The sequence below is a fragment of the Lathyrus oleraceus genome, chromosome 1 (genome assembly GCF_024323335.1).
Source record: "Lathyrus oleraceus cultivar Zhongwan6 chromosome 1, CAAS_Psat_ZW6_1.0, whole genome shotgun sequence".
Classification (NCBI taxonomy): Eukaryota; Viridiplantae; Streptophyta; class Magnoliopsida; order Fabales; family Fabaceae; genus Lathyrus; species Lathyrus oleraceus.
In genome coordinates, this window is record NC_066579.1 from 379,862,809 (window position 1) to 379,878,584 (window position 15,776).

At 34.0% G+C, this 15,776-nt stretch overlaps 1 protein-coding gene across 2 annotated transcripts; it reads right to left on the minus strand.

Annotated features, from left to right (window-relative positions):
- Positions 1–11,327: 11,327 nt before the first annotated feature.
- On the minus strand, positions 11,328–14,036 carry LOC127138134 (uncharacterized). 2 transcript variants are annotated; one of them, XM_051064533.1, is made up of 8 exons: positions 13,858–14,036; positions 13,634–13,783; positions 12,629–12,808; positions 12,303–12,394; positions 12,122–12,219; positions 11,942–12,044; positions 11,734–11,844; positions 11,328–11,651 (listed from the first exon to the last, which is right to left on the minus strand). In XM_051064533.1, the coding sequence occupies exons 1-8, from the start codon at positions 13,994–13,996 to the stop codon at positions 11,520–11,522; spliced, it is 1,005 nt and encodes a 334-aa protein (XP_050920490.1). In that variant the 5' UTR covers positions 13,997–14,036; the 3' UTR covers positions 11,328–11,519. The 2 variants fall into 2 exon arrangements, with proteins under 2 accessions (XP_050920490.1, XP_050920493.1); XM_051064536.1 differs by having other exon boundaries at positions 12,155–12,219; positions 13,858–14,034.
- Positions 14,037–15,776: the final 1,740 nt, after the last annotated feature.

Genomic DNA, 15,776 nt, shown 5'->3' on the forward strand with positions numbered 1-15,776 from the left:
TTTTAATATGATTTAGAACATTATAATATGACAAATTAAACTATATTAAAATAATAAGTTACAACTTTCAATGATAGACAATAATATTTCATCTAATTATCCGTATTTTACTCTTTAACGGTTAGATTTTATTTTAATGGTCATAGTTATTCAACCTCCCTTTCATTCACCTCTAGTTTATTTTGCAAAATATTATTTATTTTGCAAACAAAATTAGATGCGGAAAAATGGGAGGTTGGAGAACTAGAAGCATTAAACCAAGTCATAACCGTTAAAGAGCGAAATGCAGACAATGAGCTGAAGAATTCTCGTTTAGCATTGAACGATATAACTTATTTTCTAATATAACTTTATCTATCATATTATAATTTTCTAATGCAATCCAAAAAATTATATATTCGATAACGGGTTAGAAAAATATTCAAACCACATAAGATATAATAAATTTATCTTCTAAGCAAACATTAACAACAACATTCATCAACAACAAACTTTAAACAACATACAAGATAAAACAAACAACTCTTATAAATAACAACAAAATCATCAACAACATAACATAAAATACATACCACTTACAACTTTTATTACTAACAATAACAAAAACATATTAACTCATAAAATGTTTCAGAAACATACATGTCTCAGAATGACATCCACAATGAAAGGAGGATGAAGCTAAAGTGAGAGCTGCAAACTCGTGTTAAATTTAAATGGATGTCATTCTTGGTCTTTAACACAAGTTTTCAGCGCTCACTTTAGTTTCATCATTGTTAATTTTTTCATTCACATTCCCTATCTACAAGTCAAAACCAGCCGAATGTTCAGTCATCTTAAGTTATACATGTCATATTATCCTATATACATTATGAAACAAGTTATTGAAACACAAACAATGATACATAAACAAGATAGTTCACTTCTTAGGTTATACTTTCACTCATATTAAGTTAACTTCTAAAAAGATTTTGAAACATAAACTACTGTGAAGACGAACCTGTAACGTAGTCATTTCCTAGATTTGATGCAACAAAGGTAACCCTTCAAAGAAGACGAGTTCGGTGCATGAGTTTGGGGTTTTCCATTTTGCATGTTTGTAAAGAAAGGTTGTTGAAACATTAATGGAGATTATGATATATGAGAGAGATGTTAGATTTTTGTTTTGAGAGAGACGATTTTTATATACTGAAATGAGAGATAATTTTGATTATATATAAATTTGTAAAACCATTCGCCGTGGTTGATGATAAGAACCGTGATGAAATGATAGCACCTTACACCACAATTGATAAAATGAATTGTGATGATATACAAGGACAAACTCATTTTGTAACGAAAAATAGAAAATTGTTGGTGTTAGGATTCGAACTCTTACACTCCAGGTACATTTCACCATAAAAGTTAACTATGATGGTTAACCGGGAATCCGTTTTACTATGGTGTTACGAAAGGTCTACTTTTTAGTAGCGTAAGAGTAAGAATAAGTCATATCAAAATTTGTTTAAATTGGTTAAAACCAATAAAAATAATTAAAGCTTAAGTTTGACTTATTATCGGATAGATAATACTTTTATGTTTGATCTCACATTTATAAAAATGTGACTTGTCTTACTAGTGTGTTTAAAAATTCGTTTTATTTTAATATTTTAAAAAAATCATTTTGCTTATATATATATATATATATATATATATATATATATATATATATATATATATATATATATATATATATATATATATATATATATATATATATATATATATATATATATATATATATATATATATATATTTCCTTTTGGATTTACTGCATTATAGAAAACAACATGGAATATACAAGATGTTTTGGTGAAGAAATGACACATGTGGGGCCACTGTGGTACATATGGTCATATAAGACCCTTTTGCTATAAACTCTATGGTTATCCTCAGTTCTACAGTCAGCTAAGGCTCAATAGGAAGAAAGGGAAGAAAACTCAAAGAATGAATGAGTGGAAACCCAAGGAATTTGTCACTTGTCTCATAACTTATACATATCTTAGAGTTTCTTCAAGAGAAGATTGGTATTTTAATAATGAATTCTCAAGGTACATGATTGGCGATAAAAGATATATTGAAGAGTTAAAGCCCTACTCTAATAGTTATGTTACCTTTCATGATGGAGTTATGCGTACTTGAAACAACCGCCTTTGAAAAAAACTTCTTATTTTTAACAGGTTATGGAACACTAGTCGGAAGAATCAAAGGCGTAAGCAAACTGGTTAATCCAGGTTTCCCTTGTCTTGATGATGTACTGATGGTAGAAGGATTAATTACAAACTTGATCAGCATCAGTCAACTATGTGATCAAGGTCTGAATGTGCACTTTAACAAGTTTAAATGCATTGTTTCCAACAAAGATCAAGAGGTATTAATGAAAAGGTCCAGATCCAAAGACAATTATTACTTGTGGATATCTCAAAATAAAAGTTAGCCCTCAACATGTTTGATATCCAAGGTTGATGAGACTAAGCTATGGAACCAGAAACTTGGTCATATCAACCTCAAGAGTATGAGAAAGATCATATCTGAAGATGCTATCAGGGGATTTTTAAACCTCAAGATTGAAGAAGGGAAACTTTGTTGTGAATGCCAAATAGGCAAGCAAACCAAGATGTCCCACAAGAAGCTTTAGCAACTTACCACCACCAAAGTTTTAGAGTCACTTAATATGGACCTCATAGGGCCTCCAACATGTGTGCAACATCTGACCCTTGTCAGTACGTCAATGTTGTAGCTATTTTGAGCGTGTTTCCTGATTGGATCTCAATCAGGTTTGTTGTTATCTTTTAGCAATGCATTTATTAGATTTTTTAGCTGATTAAAATGATCAAATAAAATTAGTTATAGATTTAAATTTGAATTCAAATTTAAATCAATTTTTTTGGAGGTTGTTGAAAAACAAATAAAAACTAAATCCTCTACAAATCTAGACACGGTCAAATCTTTTGCCCATTGAAAGAAAAGCCTAGAAGATTGTATTGCTATTTAAGGAGACTCAATCCTAACATTTGATGTGTGAAATTAGTAAAGAATCTTTGTGTTAGGGTTTAGACTTTGAGTCTTTGGTTTTGTTGTTGGTTTTGCACCATTCTAGCATTTGCATTCATATCCAAAGGCATATAGTTTGGTTTGTTAGTTGAGTTGTAATTCAATATTCATTATTCTGATTATGATAGTGATCACTTGTGATTAGTGATTGATAGAAAGTGAGAGTAGTTCTCATATTTAGGGAACTTCTAAATAGAAATACACTGGTAGAATTAAGAAGAGGGGCGTTGAACACAGGGTTATTCATCTAAGACACTATGTACTAATTCTATTGAAGAGTGGACTTCCTTTCTTGGATTGGAACCCCCTTAGACGTAGGTGTTGTTTGCACTGAAATGGATTAAAAAATCTTTATTTTCTTTTATTGATTTATCATTTATCAACTTGTTTATCAATAATTTATCAATTCTGGTTTAAGATGTGGAACACCTTGGCTTAAGCATATGTTCCAACATCTATCCCCTTAAAAACAAAAATTCAATTGGAATCAGAGCAGACACCTTGTTTTGTTTGAGTGTGCTCTAGGGAAGATATTTTATGTTCAAATGGATATCACTAAGGTTGGATGATCTTTCAATAGACTACATGTCTTGAATGACACAAACTATGATTATTGGAAATCCAAGATGGTTACTTTTCTCAAATCCATGGACAACAAAACATGGAAAGTTGTTATAAAAGTTTGGAAACACCCATTGATTATTTCTCAAGATAAAACATCAACCTTAAAGCCTGAAGGTGATTGGACAAATTTTGAAGATGACGAAGCTCTTGGAAACTCCAAGGCATTACATGCTATTTTCAATTGTGTTGATAAGAACATGTTTAGATTTGACCAACACATGTACTGAAGCCAAAGAAGCATGGGAGATTATGAAAACTGCTCATGAAGGCACATCCAAGGTTGGAATGTCAAGGTTGCAGCTCCTTACTACAAAGTTTGATAATCTGAGAATGAATGAATATGAATCTATTTATGACTTCAACATCAGTCTGTGTGACATTGTCAATACCTCTTTTGCATTAGGAGAAAATATGTATGAAGAAAAGTTGGCCAGAAATATCCTAAGATCTCTTATAAGAAGTTTGATATGATGTTATAAGCTATTGAAGAAGCCCAAGACCTAAGCAGCATCAAAGTTGATGAACTCATTGGTTCTTTACAAGCCTTTGAGATAACTTTAAGTGTCAGGTCTGGAAAAAAAATAAGAAAAGTATAGCTTTTGTTTCCAACATTGAAGAGGATGAAAATTAAGGAGAGAGTCAAGAAAGTCAATCTGATGCTATATCACTTCTTGGTAGAAAGTTTAACAATCCTTGAAGAAACTAGACAAAAAACTGAGGACAAATGTCCTAAACAAGGTGTCAGACATCAATCCCCTGAACATAGGCAAATGAATGTAATTTTATGAATGTGAAGGGTTTGGTCACATTAAAACGGAATATCCTACTTTTCTAAAGAAAAATAAAAAGGGATTGTCAATCACTTGGTCTAAATCTAATGTTGAGAGTGAAGAAGAGACAACTAATAAGGTTATGACTTTCACTGGAAAATATGACTCTTGTAGTGAGTCTAGTGATAAAGATATATCAACTGAAGAACTAGCTCATACATCCAAACTTTTGCTCACTCAGTGGAAGGAATCTTACTTGAGAAAATAGAAACAAAATAAGGCCATAAGAACTCTGCTTTTGGAAAAAGAAAAGCTTGGCTCAACCATTTCAGTTTTGGAAGAGGAAGTCACATTGTTAAAGTCCAAACCTGACAATATGACAAAATATGTACGTATGTTGAACAATGGTTCAGATATGTTAGATGAGATCTTGGAAGTTAGGGAGAAGTCTAGGAATATGAAGTCTATAGGGTTTGACTAAAGTTCCATGAACAAAAAGGTCAAAATCACCACTAAGAAATTTGTTTCTCCTAAGAAGAAAACCGAGTTCCTGATGAAGGACCACATGTCCCAGCATCCTGCTCAACATGTATTCCCTCATAATAGAGGCAACATGAACTCATCTTGGAGGTCTCACTACTATGGTAGATATGTTCATATAAGGCCCTTTTTCTATATATTGTATGGTTATCCTCAATTTTATAGTCAGCCAAGGCTCAATAGAAAGAAGGGGAAGAAAACTCAAGGAAGGAAGGAATGAGTGGAAACCCAAGGAATCTGTCATTTGTCTCATAGATCATACATCTCTTAGAATTTCCTAAAGATAAGATTGATGTTTTAATAGTAGATGCCTAAGGTACATGACTAATCATAAAATATATCTTGAAGAGTTAAATTCCTACTCTAATAGTTACGTTACCTTTGGTGATGGAGCTAGAGAGAGAATCAAAGGCATAGGCAAATTGGTTAGTCCAGGTTTCCATTCTATTGATGATGTGCAGATGGTAGAAGGATTAACTTCAAACTTGATCAACATCAATCAACTATGTGATCAAGGTCTGACTGTGAATTTTAACAAGTCTAAATGCATTGTTTCTAGCAAAGATCAAGAAGTGTTAATGAAAGGATCCAGATCCAAAGATAACTGTTACTTGTGCACATCTCAAAACAAAAGTTAGTCCTCAGCATGTTTGATATCCATGGTTGATGAGACTAAGCTATGGCACCAGAAACATGGCCATCCCAACCTTAAGAGTATAGGAAAGATCATATTTAAAGATGCTATCAGGGGATTTCCAAACCTCAAGATTGAAGAAGAGAAAATATATGGTGAATGCCAAATAGGCAAGCAAATCAAGATGTCCCACAAGAAGCTCCAGCATCTTGCCACCACCAAAGTTTTAGAGTCACTTCATATGGATCTTATAGGGCCTATGCAAGTTAAAAGTCTAGGTGAGAAAAAATATGTCTTTGTGTGTGTGGATGATTTCTCAAGGTATAATTGGGTCAAATTCATTAGAGAAAAATCTGACACTTTTGATGTTTTCAAAGAGCTATGTCAACAAATCCAAAGAGAAAAAGAGAGTGGGATAGTGAGGATAAGAAGTGGTCATGGAAAAGAGTTTGAAAACTTAAATTTTTTTAAGTTTTATTCCTCTAAAAGAATTGGTCCTGAATTCTTTGCACCTATCGTACCTCAACATAATGGAGTGGTTGGAAGGAAAAGTAGGACCTTGCGAGAGTCATCTAGAGTTATGTTGCATGCCAAGAACCTACCTTACTACTTTGGGATGAAGCCATGAACACATCTTGTCACATTCACAATTGTGTTACAATAATATATGGAACCAAAGCTACCCAGTATGAACTGTGGAAAGGGATAAAACAAATTGTCAAATACTTCCATGTTTTTGGTAGCAAGTATTACATCTTGTCAAACCGTGAGAAAAGAAGGAAGATAGATCCCAAGAGTGATGAGCGAATTTTCCTTGGATATTCCATCAATAACAGAACTTTTATGGAATATAACAAATGTACCAAGACAATGATAGAATCAATAAATATTGTCATTGATGGTACTCCACCATATAAGAAATAAGATAAAGAAGAAGATGATGTATCTCCTCAACAGATAGATGTCCCAACAGATGTCCAAGACAAGGGGTCTGACATTGAGTATGAAAGCACAAATTCTGAAGATACTTCTATCAACAAGGGACCATCTATCAGAACTCAGAAGGATCATCCCATTGAAAATGTCATATGAAATTTTAATGATGGAGTCATCATGAGATCCAGAGATATGATTTCCAACTCTTGCTTCATTGCCAATATTGTACCCCAAGAATATCAAGGAAGCATTGGCTAATGTATTATGGATAAATTCTATGCAAGAAGAACTGTGCCAATTCAAAAGAAATAATGTATGGGAATTAATTGCAAGACCTAAAGATGTGAATGTCATTGGTACCAAATGGATTTACAAGAACAAATCTGATGAACGTGGTAATGTTACAAGGAACAAGACAAAAGTTAGTTTCCCAAGGGTACACTCAAATATAAGGAGTTGATTATGATGATACATTTGCTCAGGTTCTAGACTTGAGTCCATTAGATTGTTACTTGGAATTTCCTGAATGATTAAATTCCTATTATTTCAAATGGGTGTAGTGAGACTGGCTTGTGTTATTAAGTGGAAGAGTGAAAAGAAAAGAATAATAAATTTGAGAGGAAGATTGTTGTGGATAGAACTTGTAGTTAGTAATATAAATATGTTGGTGTATGTTATGGAAATGGAGTTTTTATGTTGGAAAAAGTGATGTAGTGTTTGTAGAGTTTGTTGTATGGAGAGTGTTTAATGGCTTGTGGAGTTATGGAAGTTTGTTCGATGGTGATGATGGTTGAAAAAAGTGATGGTCCGGTGATTGTGAAAATGGGATAAGAAGGTGAGGATGAGGGATGGTTAAATGAAGAATAATGAAGGCAGGGAAGAATAGGTGGAAGTAGGGGTGGCAAATGGGCATGCCCGCCCCGTTTAAGCCCGCCCCGCAAAAGCCCGCAAAAAAACGGGGCGGGGAAAGCCCGCGGGCACTGCACTATTTAAGCCTAAAAATATAAAAATTTATGTAAATACATGTGCCCACAAAAGTCCGCGAAAAAAATGGGGCGGGGCGGGGCGGACACATTTGAGGGTGAGGGCCTAAATCCTTGGCCCGCCCCGCACAAAAGTGCGGGCAAAACGGGGATGCCCAACGGACCGAGCCCGTTTTGCCACCCCTAGGTGGAAGGATATTGGTAAGAGATGAAGAGAAAAGGTCCTAAGAGTGAGAGAAATGTTATGTTGGAGAAGAAGAGGAGAAAAAAATGTGAAAAAAATATATGAGTTCCTCTCTTTTTTTGGATCGATCACAAGCCTCTATCAACCACAAAACAAGCGCCACTTGTCTCTTTCTTAAAGGAGAGATTGAAGATATTTTAATTCTTTTTAATTTCTTAAGTTAAATTCTAAAGAAAAACTAAAATTTAATGATTAAAATAAAACCAATAAAAATAAAATAAAATTGAATTTAAAACATAATTAACTTTAATAATTAAATTGATAAAAAATAAAAATAAAAATATTGGATAAAGAACGAGTAAAAATTTAGGCGCAAAAGTGCATGAAAAAATAAATTGAATGCACCAAAATGATCATCGCGAAATAAAATTTTCGAAAACATGCAGGTTTTGATCAGATTTTGAAACAAAAATGATCAGTTAAACAGATTCAAACTGATCAGAATGCGATCGAAAAAGTAGTCGAAAAATTAAGACGAGCACGCCAAGTTAAACTACACAAAATATAGACTAATAAACCTGATTTTTACAAGTTCAATTTTGAAATTTTTCGCCCGCTAATTCGATGTACAGTTGAGAAACGATTCAACTAATTTGTCTGTAGATTCAAAAAATTATTTCGATTGGCATTTTAAGTGTTATGCGAAACAAAATGCATGATGTGACAAGAATAAATTGAAAACGTCTTGTAAATGCATTGAATTATTGACTGAATAAATGTGAATGGATAATCAGATGCAAATGAATCGCTCTTTGACCATTTGCTTCTGATTCATAAACACAAACAAAATCCTACAAAGATTCAGATGACGACAATACTCCTGATTGTCACCCTCTAGACCTCTGAAAATATGATGCAATGGAAACAAACAAATGCGCTGAGATTGAGAAGTCAAGTCTTTTGACTTCTCAATTAATAAATGACTGAATAAATATCACCAAGACCAGATAAACTGCTAGAACTGTTGACTTTTCATCTAAACCCTGATGGATGCTTTTAACTGATGAAATGCACGACAAAATGGATCAATTATGCTATGCTGATGCGAGTGAAAAACTTAGGATAAAATTTAGGGTATGACACAAAGCATCTTCAATCTTACCTAGAAGATAACATATGCTTCTATCAGCTAATTGAAGTGTGATGGTAATTATTTTAATAACTTTAATTCCAAGCTTATTGAATATAGATAAGGGTATGAGATTAATGTTTGTTCCCAAGTCACATAAAGATTTACCACACAAAGTATCTCCAATGTTGCAAGATATAATGAAACTTCATAGATCCTTCAGTTTTAAAGGCTGCATTCTTTAGTTAATTATGCAGTAGCAAACTCTTTCACAAATTTCATCTTTGTTAAAATATCTTTCATGAATTTGGAATAATTTGGAATTATTGAATGACATTAATAAAATGTATGTTGATGTGCTACTACTTTAGGATCTCCATAAACTTCCTAAATTGTTGCTCATCCTATGTATTTCTGATTCTTTAAGATAAAGGCATATGTGGTATTTCTTACACAAAACCTCTTTAGTGTGCTGATTTTTGCAATTACAGGTGTCGTGACAAAAAGTCTTATCTTTGTTCTAGATAGGACAATTTTGTAAAAATTTTTTGTAGTAGAATTGGATGTAGGTGATTCTGTGGTACTAGTTAAAGCACCACTGGTTCTTGAACTTAATGTAGTAGAAAAAATTTCTACTTGAGTTTCCAAAGTTTTTATGCTCACTCTTTGGCTTGAATTTGACTATTTGTCCCTTGCATGAGGTATTTCATAATAGATTCCAACATGTTAATTCATTGATTGCCTCGTTTGTGTTATGTGCTGAAAAGCTAGGACGAATATATAGTACATGAGGTTTACATTGATTTTGAGGGCTAGTCAATAAGAAATTGGGATGATTCCTCCATTCTTGATTGTATGTATTACTATATGAGTTGTTGTATTTATGGTTGTTCCCACATAGTTAACAAAAACAAAATTGGTTGAACAATATTCAAATGAGTGTGAACCTTCACAATAAACACAAGTTACTTCATCAGCATTTGTCACGATTTTGACAGGTTCAAAAATTGGTGCTTCAGATGGTGACAAAATATTGTGAATATGAGCCACTTGGGCAGGAAGTGTTATAGCCTCATTGAATTCATGAACACCAATTAGTTTCTTATGAACTATGGGAGATGTGTCTCTAGCAATAGGCTATTGCTATGTGTTGGTTGTAATACTCTCGATCATCTCATAACCCTTAGTATTTCACTTGGATAGTAAAGCTCTACCAAATGATGAATCCAACCTACTTTTTAAATATGGCACAAGACCATTGTATAATGTTTCTAATTGAATACATATTGAAATTTCATGGTGAGGGCAAAATTTCTAATATCTACCATGTCTTTTCCTTCCTCTTGTTGATGGTCTTTAAATCTTCCTCAAGTTGCTCAAATAAAGGTGCAAGAACACGGGTTCCTAATATTTGATGAACCATTTGAAATCTCCTTAAGAGTGCAAAATTTCTTTTTGGCTTAAGGTCTCTCAGTACAAAATTTCATTTGAAATCCCTTTAAGAGTGTGAAATTTCTTTCTGAGATGTCAACATGTGCATGTAGCAAACTCAAGCACCTATCGTTTTACTAGAAGACAAAAAATATCAAAAAATGTAGGTTTTTCAATTTTAATGAAAAATCAAAATATTAATGACACAATTTCCAACAACTGAGCCTAAAACTTGACTACTAATTTAGATGTGCAAGTATAAGCAATCAATCTAGTAACAAATGTTTAAGTAAAAATATTCATTCCACATGAATTGTATTAATCTTAACGATTCTCATACTAAAATTTATAAATGATAAAATATTTGATGGTTGTCATGTGATCAAGAAAATCATAAGCATAACAATTGAAAAGAGATTTGAAACATAGAGAAAAAAATTAGTAACAAAGAAGAGGAAAAAACCAGAGTTCTATAACGTCTCTATCCTCATCAGTTCTAAAAATATATAACATTGAGAGACAGGACATCAGAAGTTTTTTATTGGCTAAAAATTGCAAATGGTTGAAGTGTCATATTGTATTTGCTTTACTCATTTTCTAAAATTGGTTTGAGAAAAATAGGAATTTGGTTTCTCATTTCTTTTCTCTCTAGAGGCTGTTTTTTTTTTGTTCATTTCTTTCATTGTTCTAACCCTATATTGATCAATACCCAACAATGAGAAATTAATTTTTTGAATTCGCTTTCAGCACTGTTAATGGGTTGGACAAGGAGTGTATTGTATGACTCACTCAAATGTAAAACATAAAGTCACATCACATCACAACAATGGTACTGGTAGCAACAGTTGTGTAACCGCTGCAATCTACTTAGTTTGAAAAAAAATTGATTAAAAAAAGTTTAGAAATCTAATTCAACTCTTCTCAACTAAACTTTTTTTGATTACATTTTATCCCAAACATATCAACTTGCTGTTTAACCTCTCTAAACTCTAGTGGCAACATAATGTTAATAATTAAGACAGTCTTATTATTTGCATGATCCTTATTGTCATGTTATTAATTGTATACAAGGCACAATAGATGCATTAGATTTTACAACTGCTCAAAGCAATTTTCAGCAATCATGTAAATGTAATCACTTTATTTCATCATAGCCACTGATACTCATTGCTGATAAAGTCCGTGTCACTGTAGCCTTTTAAGCTGCTGCTTCTGCTAGAGAAGGATACTTTTTTATAATATAAACAGGATCTCCCAATTTAAGCATGTTTCCGTCCCCTTTACCAGAAGAATCCTTCCAGTTCCACACTGTTTTCTGGCCAAAGTAGATCTGCACAAGCACTTCACGTGTCACTTGACATCAATGAAACTAAAGGAACATTCATTGAAAATTTGATGACAGAATGTCTCACCTTGTTTTTGTTATTTTGATTTGGTCGCAAGACATGGCCAGACCTAACTTTCATGAGAGTTTCCGTTGGTTCAGTTCCATATATTGCTGTCTCTTGATTGACTTGTGGTATCTAAATATAATATAACCATCATCAACAATGAAAGTTGAATGCATAACTAGATTATGAAATAACAGGATCAAATTGATTAGTTTCCTTAGTTTTGTACCTTACAACGGGCACACAGCTTGACACACTGAAATGAAAACCTGCTTATCTTGATATCTCTCCACAAGTCTTCAGCATATGGTTCACAGCCTTCAACAAGGATACTGCACCATGTGCCATCAAAATCTCAACTATGTAATCTAAACTAGTCATCTATATTATGAAACAATATAAATATTACAACAGGTGACGAGAGGCATGAACAAATCGATACTTGGGTCTGAAACGATTCATAGGTATCGGTTCCTCCAGAAGCTTGTTAAGTGCATCCAAGGATTCCTGAAAGCAATAAATGAAAAAGTAAAGAGTAAGGACTTAATTAGTAAATATAGACTCTGTTTCCCAACTGCAATAGGCCTGACCTGAGATGCGAGTAAGAATGGATAACCATCACTGAAGAAGATCCGTTGCTGTCCCTCAACATATCGAGGGTCTACATTTCTAACTTCTGAACCTGCATTTGGAAACATTACTCAAGAGTTATCATCATGATTTGTTGGATTACTTGCTATCAGGTTTCTGTTATGGCTTGAATGTATATTTATAAATGAAGGTAGTCTTCACCTTACAAGCTAGTTTTGTTGAACTGAGTTAGTCCTTTATCAATCATTAATACGTCTAAAGTAACAAATTCTTCTAAACATCATTATCGTCATTTTCTTATTATATAAGTTTTCAAAGACGCTACCGGTATTGAAGCGGACCAGTCTACAAGGACTTCCTAAGTAATCCGAGAACCACTGTGATGCTTCAGCTCCCTCATCCCAGGCAGGGCCAGTCCATTCCCACAAACCAATATCATCTACTACTTCATACTGCTGTTTGTTCAAACAAACTTTGAGAGGCTCCATTCCAGGTGCTTTCACCACTGCAAAATGAAAAAAGAAACACTATTCATTAACTAAACAAAAGAAAAAGGAAAAGAGAAAATCATGATTCTGAAGAATATGCAAATCAAAAGTCTTTTAGTACACACAAAAAGTGGATGAGTCACTCATTTTGCTGTATACTAATTGTTGAGAATCCGTTATCAATCAATTAGTATCAATTGATATTCAATTAGTCATAAGTATAAATTATATTATTACCTATTGTGTATAACCATATTTGCATATAAATATACAACATGTGTGATCGTATTTGACACACAGAAATACAATCACAACACTAAATTTGATTTTGAGGATTCTTTGTGAAGATTATGATAGAGACAAAGAGGTGAAAGCTCTTTCATTGTGATGTATTTGGCACTAGCACACATCTGTTAAGACATCAATTACTTTTATTTCACTTCTTCTTTTGGAAGTTGTTCAAAAAGAGTTTACATTTTCCATTCATGATAAGCATACAGACCCACTACTATGAAAGCATATACCCAACTGTGATATCTCTCTTTCTCTCACTAGTATAGCTTTTTTCCGATCAAGGAAATAAAGCAGAAAGATGTAAAATAGTAAAAATTTAGAATTATGAACTAGAAGATTATATATGCATGAACTAGAAATCAAACTCTAAACACATGTTTAAGGAACTCGAATCGCTTATTAATCACCGTCATAGCAGATTCTTAAATTTAGGTTGAGCTTGAGCCTAATTTAACCTTATGATCCTACTTATAAATACAGAATATGATATAACATGGGTGTTAATGGATAAAACATATAAATACAGAATATGATATAATGTAATATACCCATGAAGGAATGAGTGGTAGGTTTCCAGTGTTGAAGAAAAGCCTGAGGTGGAAGTTCAACCTCAACCAAAGCAAGCTTTGGTTCAACTCTTTGAGAGCGTGCTCTCCCTTTTGAGTTCACAACCACCCACTGTCGATCCCATCGAAATCCTAACAAGTAAAAGTGTTGAACAAAAAAGCTTCAGTTAAATTAAAATTTAAAATCATAAGAAGGAAAATGGTACCAAAAGGAGTGAGAGGAGCATGAGGAAGCGAAATTCCACGGCATGACTTAATTGGATAGGTCAAAATGCCTGTAACTTTAGCTTCAGGTGGTGCTAATTCTGTTATAAGGGTTGGTGTTGAAGATGATCCTATACCCATGTTTTCTTCTTTTTTAAAAGAATTCAAAAAAAAAAATATTTAAAAAAAAAACCAAAATAACCACTTTTAGAAGATGATGTGTCAGATGAACTGGCGCATTCCCTAAACTAGCAAAAGAGGCGCTCAAGGCATTGGCGCATGTATTGGCCTCCTCATGAGGAGACATCAATAGCATTGGCGCATGCATTGGCCCTCATGAGGAGGCGCCAATGCCCCTAGCACCTGAATGATGCCTTAAGTGGAGGCATCAATGCCTCTGGCGCCTGCATGTTGTGTCATGTTGGGCGTCAGCCCTCTTGGCGCATGCATTTTATGTCCACTCTGTATAAATATCACGTCTTGAATGCAATATTTTTCATAAAAAAATCATCACCTACTATCATATTTTCTCTAATTCAACCCCACTCACCTTCAAATTTCTGTGTTTAAACCATGTCTGCATATATTCAGAAGCGAAATGCCGATGTAATATTTTCCGCCGTTCCACCATCACCAGCAATGGTGACCAAGATGTCATAGCCAAGAGGCATGCTGTTATAGAAGAATTATGTCGCCATAGTGAAATCCTACAAGACATTGTTTTACATCTTCAGCAACAACGCAAGAGGTCGACCAACCTCATGGTACAAAGATCTTAGCTCATTAACCCCTCTTCGACTAAATATGGGACACACCAGTACTAGATATTTTCAAGCTGCCACCGTTGGTAACCTTCAACATAAAAAGAGACGCACAAGAGCATATCATTGTCATCAACATTCAAATGACGATAATACGCACCACCGAGTCCCTAAAGTATAAACTCGTTTTCAAGACACTTAAAGAGACCAATGAGATGGTATATGAACCTGCCTAAGTTCTTATGACTGGCTAACAAGACCTCTTCAGGAATCTGATTCACCAATTCTCTGGTGGCAAACACCTGAGGGTCCTAACAACCACTTATTTAATGTTCGCCGTGGACATTTCGAACCCATAAGATAATACCTAGCCAGGTTCAATGAAGCGATCATCAATGTGGTTCACCCCAACCAATAAATGTTTACGCGACTTTTCCAGAATAAACTCAAAGTTAGGCACTTCAACACGTCACCCTCTAGTTTTTCCAGTGAACCATTTGTCTCTTAATAATTCGTGTTGTCCTAATTAAAGATAGCCTAGGTCTTGTTGAGACTTTCCTTCATTGTAGTTAACTTCATCTTGGGTTTCCTACAGACTTGTCAGCCTGGATATAAGCATCAAACATCATGCACTATAGAAGGATGCCCCTTAGGTGATGAGTCTAGGTCATATTGAATAATTGTTCTGCCCCAGTTGACTCACCATCTGAATATCATTGGAAAATTTAAGGTGCTCATGCACAAAGCCATTGGCATCGAAATCCTTGTTATAGAGAAAAGGGTCAACCAGACTCTCAAAAGGAATCAGTGATGGTGTTCTCTGGGATGGAAGGTCTTCCAAATCTATAGAGGTATTCACCTTCTCCTCGATGTGAGTTTGATCATTAGAAATTTTATGTATTTTAGTCTAGGGAGGAGACCGGTCGTCGTCAATGCCTTCCAGCTTCACACTCGTAATACGATGAATGAAATTATCTGAGCATCTTCCATACTTTTTCTCTTTTTCACACCTCAAGTTACCTTTCCTCGTTCGACTATTCTCTTCTCTAACAAAGCCTTTTTTCTCAACAAGTGACATGGACATCATCCTCTCTACAAAAGAATCAAAAGGTTAACACAAATAACACAAATCAAAAAATTCATAGGAGGGGACACTTACT